At 44.2% G+C, this 12,289-nt stretch overlaps 2 protein-coding genes across 18 annotated transcripts in view; one reads left to right on the top strand and one right to left on the bottom strand.

Annotated features, from left to right (window-relative positions):
* The window catches only part of UTP18 (UTP18 small subunit processome component), a 42,426-nt gene extending 31,639 nt beyond the window's left edge, over positions 1–10,787 (bottom strand). For both annotated transcript variants that reach the window (XM_019415746.2, XM_019415747.2), the window contains exons 1-4: positions 10,449–10,787; positions 8,617–8,729; positions 7,184–7,282; positions 3,070–3,137 (exon numbers count right to left, since the gene is read on the bottom strand). In XM_019415746.2, the coding sequence (XP_019271291.1) occupies positions 3,070–3,137; positions 7,184–7,282; positions 8,617–8,729; positions 10,449–10,787 (619 nt within the window). The remainder of the gene's footprint in view (positions 1–3,069; positions 3,138–7,183; positions 7,283–8,616; positions 8,730–10,448) is intronic.
* A 357-nt stretch (positions 10,788–11,144) lies between these two features.
* MBTD1 (mbt domain containing 1) overlaps positions 11,145–12,289 on the top strand; it is a 71,463-nt gene continuing 70,318 nt past the window's right edge. For 8 of the 16 annotated variants that reach the window (XR_008418815.1, XM_019415739.2, XM_019415727.2 and 5 more), the window contains exon 1: positions 11,297–11,543. Coding sequence is in view for 7 of the 16 variants with exons in the window: in XM_019415739.2 (XP_019271284.1) it covers positions 11,523–11,543 (21 nt within the window). In the remaining 9 variants the exon portion in view is untranslated. Of the gene's footprint in view, positions 11,259–11,296; positions 11,544–12,181; positions 12,246–12,289 lie in introns of those variants that run through there. The other 8 variants (XM_019415729.2, XM_053893035.1, XM_019415728.2 and 5 more) reach the window with 3 other exon arrangements.

Below are 12,289 nucleotides of genomic sequence, written 5' to 3'. Positions count from 1 at the left end.
CACACAGTGTCAACACTCAATGAAATACAACTAGGTCAATAATGACAACATAAAGTAACCTGAATGAAAACCTAAGGAATAACAGACAATCTCCATAGGAGATCTAGATAACAGATTTTCAGACACAAACTTCTAAAGGAATATGTTTAGTATGTTCAAAAACAATGAAAGACAATATTCAGACTTGAACCAGAGAAATGGACTATTAAAAAAGAACCAAATGCAAACTCTAGAACTAAAATATACAGTAGTTAAAATTAAGATCCCAGTGGTCGTGTTTAACAATATACAAAAATTAGATGGAGGGACAATCAGTGGTCTGGAAAACGGATCAGAAAAACATATCCAGACAAAGGTACAGAAAGCAAGAAGGACAGAAAATGCGGGGGGGGGGGGGGGGGGGGGAAATGACACAACATGTTTAAAAAAATAAAAACATTTAATATACATGTAATGGGTATCCCAGAAGAAAAGGAAGACTGGAACAGAAACAATGTTTGAAAAGGCAGTCGAGAAGAATTTCCAAAACTTAACACAAAACGACATCAGGCCAGATTCAAAAGCATGGTGAAGACCAAGCAGGATACAAAGCAAAAGCTACAATGATCTGGGGGGTGGGGGGAGGAAATAAACAAACAAAACAGCAACAATAAAACAATCCAGAGTATCAAGGAATTACTGTTGATAAATTTTGAAAGTCTATGACAATAATATTGTAATTATGTTTAAAGAGAAGGGTACTACTCTTTTAAAGATAGCCAATGTAGTATTTACCAATAAAAATAACGTGCTGGGACAACCATGAAGATGGGGTCTAGTCATCACCGTGCCAGTGAGAAGTATACCTTGGACAAGTCACTGTTACCTCTTTGAACCTCACTCCCCTCATCTATAAAGGAAAGGTATAAGGCTGGGATATCCCAGATGGTAGCAGACTGGCTAATTGCTGACCTAACCCATTTCTTTTTTTTTTTTTTTTTTTTTTTTTAATGGGCACAAAGACAAATTACATTTCCACTTAGTATGGCAATGTGACTGAGCTCTGGCCAATTAAATCTAAGTCAAGGTATCATGTACCTCTTCCAAGACAGGCCAATAAAAATCTCTTTGGGATGAGCTGCTCACTCTTCCCCTGTAAGATGCCTGGATGTCAACCTCTTGGGCAACTTTGAAAAACCCAGCGTGTAGTTGACAGAACCTCTTGGGTCCCTAAAGGACACTATCCCCTTCTCACCTCTGGAATTTCACATGCATGAGAAAAAAACTTCCAGTGGATTAATCTCCTGAGATCTGAGAGGTTTTGTTTCAACAGCTAGCATAACCTTATCTAAAATATTCTATGAATGCAGCATTCTAAAATGGATAATAAAATTACATTTCATCTAGAAGGGCAAACTGGTGACCAAGGGTGTAGAAATCATTCAACGCAAAAAAAGGTTAAAAGATAAGAGATGTGAAACTTGTTAAAAAACAAACTTGAAAATACATTTCTCCAATAACAACAGTTTTACATTAAGTAGAGATAAGAAACACTGCATACTTTTATTTCTAAGTTTTTTTAAACTGTACACTTTTAAAGAGTAGAACTACAGAGTATAAGGAGGTAAATTTCAAAATTGGGGCAAAAATTTTATTATTTAAAAAAAAATTTTTTTACTGTTCTAGTTTTGAGAGAAAGAGAGAGAGGGAGAGCGAGAGCGAGCATGAATGGGGGAGGGGCAGACAGAGAAGGAGACACGGAATCTGAAGCAGGCTCCATGCTCTGAGCTGTTCACACAGAGCCCAATGGGGGGCTCGAACCTATTAACTGTGAGATCATGACCTGAGCCAAAGTTGGATGCTTAACTGACTGAGCAACCCAGGCACCAAGGAAAAAAAAATTTAAGTATTTATCTTGAGAGAGAGCATGTTCCCAGGGCGGGCGGGGATGCAGAGAGAGGAAGAGAGAGAATCTCATGCAGGCTCTGTGGTGTCAGCACAGAGCCCAACTCAGGGCTTGAAATGACAAACCATGAGATCATGACCTGAGCTGAAATTAAGAGTCGGACACTCAACCAAATGAGCCACCCAGGTGCCCCAAAACTGGAAAAAATTCTAACAGTTAGTTCTTAAAGAGGAAAAAACAGTCCAGTAAAGAGTACATTATCTGACATGTTTAGGCAGAGACTAAATTACCATCTAACAGATGCTGTAGAGAAGATTCTCATTGTGGATAAAGTCAGGCTGTATCACTAAGATTCCTTCAACCTCTAAAAGTATCTGGCTGGAAATCAGAAGGTAAATTCTGACTTAATAACAGATTGAGTTTTCTAACAGAATTACAGAAAGCTGGATCTTTATATGGGCTCCCTGTACTGGAGTATCATTAGGACTGGACGCGGGGGGTGGGGAGGAGGTGGAGGGGAGGTGATGGCAATCGAACAAAAGCTCATCAGAAATCAAGGATGCTAAGGAAAGAGCTCCTACGTTATGAGGGAGAATATACTCTGGACTCCCTAAAGGATTTCCAAAGTCAATTCCAAGTCTAAAATGTGTAACTCCAAGCACACAAATCAAATCTTGGTAAGCCATCCATATTTATAATCTCTAAACTCAAGGATCTAAAAAGGACAGAGCAATTATAGTTCAAACCAAACTTAAAACCTGGAGTTGAAAAATAGGTTTTTACAAAGTGACTAATCATCTGGGCCTGACCTGACATGTGCTCCCTAGATATCCCATTTCCTAGTAGAAAGCTAGACTAGCTGCCAATGTCTTCAGAAGGGGCTCTGAATGAAGAATAACAGTCATCTTTCCTTAATCCCATAATGCAATACAGTTCTGTTGAAAATGAAACATAAAATTCATCAGTTACTGTCCGTACTACAGAGAACACGTGATAAAATGAGTCTTACGCTATTGTGAAAAGGCTTCCCTCAGAGAAATGGCAGACTTCGAAACCAGACATTTCAGGGAAAAAAATATATATATTTGAAACACCAGGTTTTAACGAGCCTCATAAGAAAGCTCAAATAACAAAACAGGAACAGAGGCTTATTTACTAACTTAAACAGAAATATCAATACTCACCATCTGAAGATGTTTTCCGCTTCTTAGTCTCTGCCCAGGCAGGCACTCCTCCCATGGCATGCTGGAATCTAAGCAAAAACACAAAAATGAAATTCTGTGGCAACTAATGAATGTTCACAGAGCTTGAGAGATTTAAATGGTATACATTAGCTCACCCGTTAGAGCATGTATAGAATCTCTGCCAAGGAAATTATCTTTTTTTTTTTTTTTTTCCAACTTTTTTTAATTTATTTTTGGGGCAGAGAGAGACAGAGCATGAACGGGGGAGGGGCAGAGAGAGAGGGAGACACAGAATCGGAAACAGGCTCCAGGCTCCGAGCCATCAGCCCAGAGCCTGACGCGGGGCTCGAACTCACGGACCGCGAGATCGTGACCTGGCTGAAGTCGGACGCTTAACCGACTGCGCCACCCAGGCGCCCCGGAAATTATCTTTTAAGAACAAAAGGGCAACTCACACAGAGTAGTCCCAACTTATTCAGGAAACTTTCATAAACCTCTCTAACCGTATAAACTACTCTCAGATATAGGACACCTGGATACATATTTGTTAGTTACTTTCATCTAGTTACATGGTTGCTCACTTGCTTGTATCAATGCATCTCAGATCTTGGGACAAAGTAAAAGCTCTCTGTGATTACAAACCAATGCTACAGTAATAGAGTACTTGATAAAACACATCTGAAAGAAAATGACCAGGTTGGTAAGGACATACAAAACACAATCCTTTGAATAAAACTGGAGCATTTCACTCTGGAAAAAGTAAGTTTAAAGAGAAGCATGAGAAGCATATTCTAAAGGGCTAGTTTTGGGAAGAGTGCAGAGAATCATTCTAATTGTTTAATGCAGAAATATAGACAAGACCACCAAACTCAAGCCTACTGGCCATAAACTAAAAAACTAGACAAAATATATGAAACTGTTTTCCGATTGGACAATAGGCAACAAAGGATTGTGATCCCTGGGAGGAAGGAAATAACAAGATGAGCCCTTCTATCCCAGGAATTTTACCCTGAAGACAATTTTGTGAGACCCTGGCACAGAACCAATGAGAAACAGTCAGACTTAAGAGGAGCTAAGAAAATTGGAATTTGAGGGGCAGTGGACAGAAGAAAAAAAAGAGCTCCAAAAATCTGCACAGAGGTCCACAGATATTTTTGCTGAATAATAAGCTGCACATTCACAGGATGAAACTCCATGAGGTCAGGCAAAGAACTACAACGGAGCTGTAAGTTGCACAACACCAGAGATGAGACACTTGAGTTCCAACCCGTCAAGGGAAGGTCCTTATTGAAAACTCAGGGCATTCAGTAGAGATGGCAGAGAGATCATACCTTAAAAATGGAGCTAAACCAGCCTAGAATAAATGCTACTCTACAAGCAAGCTAAAAAAAAACCTTGAAAGGATCAAACTGATCTCCAAGCCAATTAATTGTCCACCAAGACAAACCCATTAAAAGCACTCACTCAGGGCGCCTGGCTCACTAAGTCAGTAGAGCATGCAACTGTGAACGTGGGGTGGTGAGTTTGAGTCCCCCATTCGGTGTAGAGATTACTTAAATAAATACTTTAAAAACATAAAAAAATATGGGGGTGCCTGGGTGGCTCAGGTCAGGATCTTGCAGTTTGTGACTTCGAGCCCTGAGTCAGGCTCTGTGCTGACAGCTCAGAGCCTGGAGCCTACCTCATGTTCTATGCCTCCCCCTCTCTCTACCCCTCCCCTGCTCACACTCTGCGTCTCTCTGTCTCTCAATAATAAATACATATTAAAAAAAATTTTAAGTAAAAATAAAAAAAATGAAAATAAAAACATAAAAAAATATGGGGCGCTGCTGGGTGGCTTAGTTGGTTAAGCGTCTGACTCTTGATTTCAGCTCAGCTCATGATCTTAACAGTTCATCGGGTTCTGTGCTGATTGCACGGAGCCTATTTAGGATTCTCTCTCTCCCTCTCTCTCTGCCCCTCTCCTGCTCACTCACTCTCTTTCTCTCCCTCTCTCTCCTCAAAACAAGTACTCATTCAATAATCATTAAAAGCAAAATCCAAAACCCAGACACTGACCAACATTCACACTGCCAAAAATCCAATCAAAATTTCTAAACACGCAGAGAAGCAGAAAAGCATGAACCATGACCAGAAAAAAAATCAGTCAATAGGAAGACACAGAAATGATAGCGGTGACAGAATTAGCATACAAGGACTTTGAAATAGCCAATACAAATATAGTTAAGTATTTAAAGGAATTATATATGAACATAACAAAAGGGAAAGTAGGAACAAACCAGAACAAAAGGTCTCAAGCTGAAAAGACCTTCTCCAAAGCTGAAAAATGTAATATTTAAAACAGAGTTACTAAATGAATTTAACAGCCTCAAAAGACGATCTACTGTATGATTTCACTTATGTGACATTTTGGAAAAGGCAAATCTGTAAGAACAGAAAACACATCAGTGGTTGTCAGGGGCTAGAGACTTAAAAGTTGAGGAGAGGGGTGTCTGGGTGGCTCAGTCAGATGAGCAACTGACTCAATTTCAGCGCAGGTCATGATACCAGGATCGTAGGATCTAGCTCTCCTTCGGGCTCCACCCTCAGTGTGGAGCGTTCCTACGATGCTCTCTTTCCGTCCTTCTCCTTAAGGTTCTCTCTCTCTCTCTCTCTCTCTCTCTCTGTCCCTCTCCCTTGTTCACTCTCTCCCTCTAAAAAAAAAAAAAAAAGTTGAGAGAGGGTTGACTACAAAGAGATATAAGATAACTTTCTGGGGTGATGGCCATATTCTGTATCTTGATTCCCTATCTTAGTTGTTGTGGTATTTACATTACCATATGTGTTTAACAAAATTCATAAAAAGATACTTTAAAACGATGAATTTCGCCTAATGTAAATTATACAATAAACCTACTTTAAAAAAATGAGTAATACAATGAACCTATATGAATACATAAAAAAAAGTTGTCAATACAAGTAAAAATTTTCATTTTCATTTATTTATTTGTTTAAAAGTAGGCTCTATACCCAAAGTGGGGCTTGAACTCATGACCCTGAGATCAAAAGTCACGTGCTCTACCGACTGACCCAGCTAGGTGCCCCTAAAAATTTTTCATTTTTCAAATATTTTTGAAGATCTGTAAGTTGGAATTGGAAGAATCAAGATGAAATCATTATTTTAAAATATATGTATATTTGGGGCACCTGGGTGGGTGGCTCAGTCAGTTAAGCATCCAACTTCAGCTCAGGTTATGATCTCAGTTTGTGAGTTTGAGCCCCCATCAGGCTCTGCGCTGACAGCTCAGAGCCTGGAGCCTGCTTCGGCTTCTGTGTCTCCCTCTCTCTACCCCTCCCCCACTGTGCTCTGTCTCTCTCTCTCTCTCTCAAAAATAAATAAAATGTAAAATATATGTGCATTTCCCAGCTGTGATCAACTAAAAGCCTAGAAGTTTAGTTTACCATATAGAAATGAACAAGCAAGTAAGCAATATTATCACTGCTTATAAGTGGGTAGTGGGATTACAAAATTTTTCCAAAATTTTTTTGTACTTGTAATCCCTCTCCCTCCAAAAAACTAACACTTGGGGCACCTGGGTGGCTTAGTCGGTTAAGTGTCCGACTCCTGATCTTAGCTCAGGTCTTGATCTAAGGGTCATTAGTTCAAGCCCTGTGTTGGGTTCCACGTTGGGTGGAGCCTACTTAAAAAAATAAAAATACTTGTCGGCACAGAGTCCGAGGCAGGGCTTGAATTCACAAACGGCAAGATCACGACCTGAGCTGAAGTCAGAGGCTTGGCTGACTGAGCCACCCAGATGCCCTGCAAAAGTACATATTAAATAGGTCCCAAAGATCTTGTTATACCAGAATTTGACAAAGTTAGCATCTTCTGAATAAATGCTACCGTTTCTACCTGGAAAAAAAATAAAAATAAAAATAAAAATAAAAATACTAAAACTTAATCATTTCTTCCAACAGCAGTGCTCTTACTATCTTCAAAATGGAAATCTAACCAAAAAAAAAAGGAAATCTCACTACCCAAGAAGCTGTGAGAGCCAAAGACTCAGGGAATCCAAATAAACCACTGATTATAAACACAGCTTGGTAAATCACATGGAAAAGATTTCACACTTACTCTTCCTTAAGTCTCTTTTGAAGTTTGTCTTTTGAAAGTTTACTTTCACTGGCATTTTTCATCATATCTTTCCGAAACCGATTGTTCTTCATGTCAACCCTATAAAAAACAAAATAGTACACTTTAAATGATGTTTAAGGATTTGTCCTAACTAGTTGTTGCCTTTAATAATTTGAAAACACATTTAACCAAATACAAACATTCGTAAGGTGTGGAACATCACATACACGTTTATTTTTTAAAAAAATAAATACACGTAATAGAAAACGCTCTGAAAAAATACCAATGATTAATGACAAAAATGTTTTCTCAACACAGATTAAGTAGATATTTCCCACCCAATTAAACTGACAAAGTCTGAAAAAAAGATAAGCATTGGTTGTAAGAATGGAGTGCAATGCACACCTTTCAATGGGAAGGTATGTTGGTAGAACCTCACAGTCAATCTGGCAGTATTTATCAAGAACCATACTCGTGCCTATGCTCTTTAAGTAATTCTACCTCAAAAAAATCTTTCTTCAATAATTAGAAACTGGAAAAAGATTTATACAGAAAAATATGTCTCACTATGAATTTAAGGAAAAAATAAGAAAACCTACCTGTCCAACAATAATACTTTGATAAATTACAATTAGTTCACAAAATGGACTGTATTTTACCCATTTTAAAATGTTTACAAAGCTTTTACTCCTAAGTGGGGAGAAATGCTCGCAAGACAAGACATTCTCACTTATTAAAGTAGATATTTTGTGTGCTTGTCCCTAGCCTTTCGTTTCAGGCATTGCGCTAAGAGCTTCACATATACCGTTTCATTTATTCTCAAAAGCCTTCTGATATTGTTACTATTGTTACCTCCATTCAAAAGAGAAAAGGCAGTTCCAAACTTGCCCTTGGTCAGTTAGGAAGTGGCCAAATAAAAAGGCAAACTCAAACACGACACCAAACACCGTGCTTTCTTTGCTATTCCATACGGCACACAGGAGAAGAGAGCAGGAAAGAATGCCAGCGTGTTAACTGGTTCTCCCTTGCTTGTGGGATCATGAATGACCTTTTTCTTTTCTCTGCTTTACAGTATTTTTCAAATCTTCACATAATCACCAACTTGTAAAGAAAACTTTAAGGGGCGCCTGGGTGGCTCAGTCAGTTAAGCATCCGACTTCGGCTCAGGCCATGATCTCAAGGTTTGTGAGTTCGAGCCCCGCGTCGGGCTCTGTGCTGACAGCCTGGAGCCTGGAGCCTGCTTCAGATTCTGTGTCTCCCTCTGTCTCTGACCACCCCCCCCCCCCCAACCGTCTCTCTCTGTCTCAAAAATAAATAAATGGTAAAAAAAAAAAAAAAAAAAAAAAAAATTAAAAAAAAAGAAAACTTTAAAACTTGCAAAATAATTTTTAAAGTACACAGAGGAATTCTGGAAGAAAAACTCAGCAACCTACATTTCATCATCTTCATCCTCTTCATCCACCCAAACTGGCTTCTTTTGAAATAGAAAATTATCTTTTGCTTCATTCTCCACTTCCGAGTCACCGGAGTCTTCCTGTACTCGAACCTAGAGATGACAAAATTGCCTTCAAACACGAGTTTTTCAGCAGACTAGTTAGATGTCTTGTAAGAATGCTTTGTAGGCCCTCTGATGAAATAATGGGACAATGCTACCAAAGCAAATGCTAGAGACAGAACATAAAATGCAGAGATTAGAGAACGGCACCATAAGATGGACGGGCAGGTAGGATGAGAGCACGCGGACATGCTGAAAGGAAAAGATCAAGTAAGACAAGAACCACAAAAGGTAAGTTGACAGGTGAGGAAAGGAGCAGGAAAAATCCGGGAACTACAGAAATCACGGGATGAGAGACAGACTAGCATCAAAAACGTGATTGAGGGGTGCCTGGGTGGCTCCGTTGGGTAAGTGTCCAACTCTTGATATCAGTTCAGGTCATGAGCTCAGCGTTTGTGGGATGGAGCCCAGTGTCCGGCTCCATGCTGACCGCACTGAGCCTGTTTGGGACTCTCTCTCTCCCTCTCTGCCTCTCCCCTGCTCATGCTAGCTTATTTTAAAAAAAGAAAACTTACACTCAACTATCAAATCTAAATCTAGACCATAGAACGCTCCCAGAAATGAGCTTGAGCTTTTCCAAAGACCATATTAGACATGTCCACTTGACTTCTCCCTGGTCTATTACCAGCCTGTGATCCTTCAAAGCTCAACAAATCCCACCTCGCACATAATGTCCCTTTTCTGGACTATAAAACTGTCCCACCCGCCAGCATTTGTCCAGTAACAGTTCTCTACTTCCCAACTAGTTTTCTGCAGCTTCTCTCATAAGCACCCAAAGGAGATTCTGGCAATCAGTTGACACTGGCCACTTAGTAGGTCTGCATTCATTTCCCAAACTGAGTATTCTGTGAGGCTTTGCTGGGCCATCCTACGTAAAATTTCACAGCTCTCCACACACACTCATCTTCCTTTCCCTAGTACTTTCATTTTTTTCTCTTCAACACATGTCCCTGACATGTTTGCATTTTATCTTCTTCTAGTCCACATGCTCCAAGACAGCAGGAATTTTTGTCAGGTTTTGTCCGTTGCTGTGTCTCCTCCACTGACTAGAACAATTTCTGGAACTCTCCTTATCTCAAAAAAAAAAAAAAAAAAGTTATAGCATAAAAGGGATGATTACAAATGTGCAAAAAAAAAAAAAAAACTGATAAAAAAGTGTGCAAAAGGAAAAGGGATGATGAAAAGAACGGAAGATTTTCACTGCCAGGAAAACTACGTGGTTCCCAACAGGCTAACAACGACCCAGCAGGCAAATACACGATCATTCTCAAAACTTGGCTAGTCAATCACTTGGGAAGCTGTTAAAACGCACATTCCCAGGCCCGGGCCCACGAATTCTGATTCCACAACTCCCAAATCACGGCAAGGTACTGAGGCAGGGGATCGAACGACGAGGAAAGAAACAATGATTTGGGGGAGAGGAGGTGGGGCTGAGCCGCGAAAAAAGCTCGCGCCTGCAGTTCGCTCAACGTACGTGTAGAGCGCCTGCTGGATACTAGGCGCAGGGGCTGCCCCGGGGGCGGAGAAAGGCGATGTCCCCGCCCAGCTGAGACTTCCAGTCTGGCACCCGTCGGCGCCCGCCTTCTCGGGCGCCCGCCGACCTGAGCGCTCCCGGCGCCGCAGGTCGCCCAGGCTCCGCCCCCGGAGGCTCGCCGCCCACCGCGCGCCCCGCCCGAGCGCGCCCAGTCCGCGCGCCGCGGCCTCCCTCACCCGCGGGCCCTGCAGACGCCGTAGCAGCGCGTCCTCGTCGTCCTCGACGTCGCCGAACACCAGCTCCTCCAGGCACCGCTCCACGGCCGGCTTGTCCTCCTCCAGCGTCAGGCGGTTCTGCTGCCGGAGCCGTCTCTCTTCCTCCGCCGCGACTGCGATCGCAGCGGCCGCTGTGCTCGGCCGGGCCGGCGGTTTCCGCTGGGATGAAGGAGCAGCCTTTCGTGGCGGCCCGCCCGGCCCTGCTCCGGCTCTCCGGTCCGGCTTCATTCGGCTCTTCCGGCCCAGCCTCACTCCGGTTCTCCGGTCCGGTCTCGTTCGGCTTCTACGTTCCGGCGGCATCGTTGGGTTTGAGAAGAAACGCAGGCGCTCACGTGGAACCTCGCTGCGCGTGCGCCGAGACGGTTCGGTTTCCGCGGCCGCTGAGGCCCCGCGGGGTCGGAAGGAGCCTGCGCGGCCTGTTAGCACGTGACCGACACTCTCTCCCTACGTAACGCCCACTCCCCTCACCAACCCCTCCCCGTAGGGGAGTTCCTCCGGGAGGACCAATCTTCCGGGTGGAGGGGGAAGCGGCGTGACTGGAGTGGAAAATTTTTTCCAACACAACTTCGCGGCTGCAACTGATTGGAAGGAGCACAAGAAAGCCAGAGTATAGAGTGGGATGACTGAATCAAACTTCTACTTTTCTTCCTGACTCTTTAACCACTCGACTTCACACGAGCCGCGGTTGCCTTTCCCACCCCTTCGTCTTGGTACAGCCCTTGGAGTACGGAGCCTGCAGAGGGTCCCACGCTGGAGGAGAGAGAGAGGAGGGTATGTAGGGAAGTGGGCCAATCGGGGCGCGGGTCACGGCGCAGGCGCGCTGGGGAGGGAGGGCTATGCTAATGTTGTTGATATCCTGGGGCCACCCGAGTTAAAGGGGGGAAATCCGGGGGCTGCCGCAGCCGCCACCGGTCTGGGCCCAGCGGGGGCTCCCCTGTAGTCGCCGTAGTCCTGGGGAGAGGCGCCTGCCCCCAGCTCGGGGAGGGGGCGCCGCGGGCCCGGGGAGCACGGACAACCCCTACCCATGAGGCCCTGATGGAAAACACAAAGGATCTGGTGAGAGCCGAGCGCGGCAGCCGCTTTGTGTGCCAGGTGGGGGGGACGCCTGCAGCTCCCCGACCCCAGGAACCCCTGCAGCTCCCTGACCCCGCTCCCAGGCCTGCTTCTCCATCCCACGCCCCCTCAACCTCCAGAGTCCCCCTCCCCCTACCGGCCGTTAAACGATTCGGGGGGTTCCCCTCCCCCCACCCCTCAGCCCCGGACTCCGCGGGGTTCTCTCTGCTCCCTTCGCTCTTTGGAGGAAAAATTTTAGAAGAAAGTTTTTCTCTGCGTCCCGCCCCCCCTCCCCCTTCAGCCCTGGCTGGTGGGGGGAGGGAGACTGGGTTTGAGACTTTTCCTTTTTTAGCCGTCCAGGGTGGGAGAGTGGAGTCCTCACTTGCCCCGGGGGCGGGGGCTAGATTCGGGTGCTTTGCGGGGGAAGGTGCCTGTCCCCTCCGGGGCGAGTGCCGCGAGGCATTTCGCACGTGGAGGTGAAAATAGCGAAAGGGGGCGGGGTGGGCACGTGTGGGAGGGAGAGGTGGGAGTGGTGTTTTGGGCAGCAGCCGCCTGGGCCGCTTGTTTAAAAGGGTTCTAGGTCGATGGGCTTCTGGGACCGTTGCGTTCTCTTTTGTGAAATAAGAATCCTAACATTTCAGAGTCGGAAGAGACATTAGAGGTCACCCAAAGCAGCCGTCCCCTCTGCAGCCTCTCTGACAAGTGGTAGGTAGTCTGGCCTGTGCCTAAACCCTTCCCAAACCTGACCG

This window comes from Panthera pardus, unplaced genomic scaffold (assembly GCF_024362965.1).
Source record: "Panthera pardus isolate Hobbes unplaced genomic scaffold, ASM2436296v1 HiC_scaffold_3, whole genome shotgun sequence".
Lineage (NCBI taxonomy): Eukaryota > Metazoa > Chordata > Mammalia > Carnivora > Felidae > Panthera > Panthera pardus.
The sequence above is the reverse complement of the archived record's forward strand: the minus strand, read 5'-3'. Positions and strand labels throughout refer to the sequence as shown.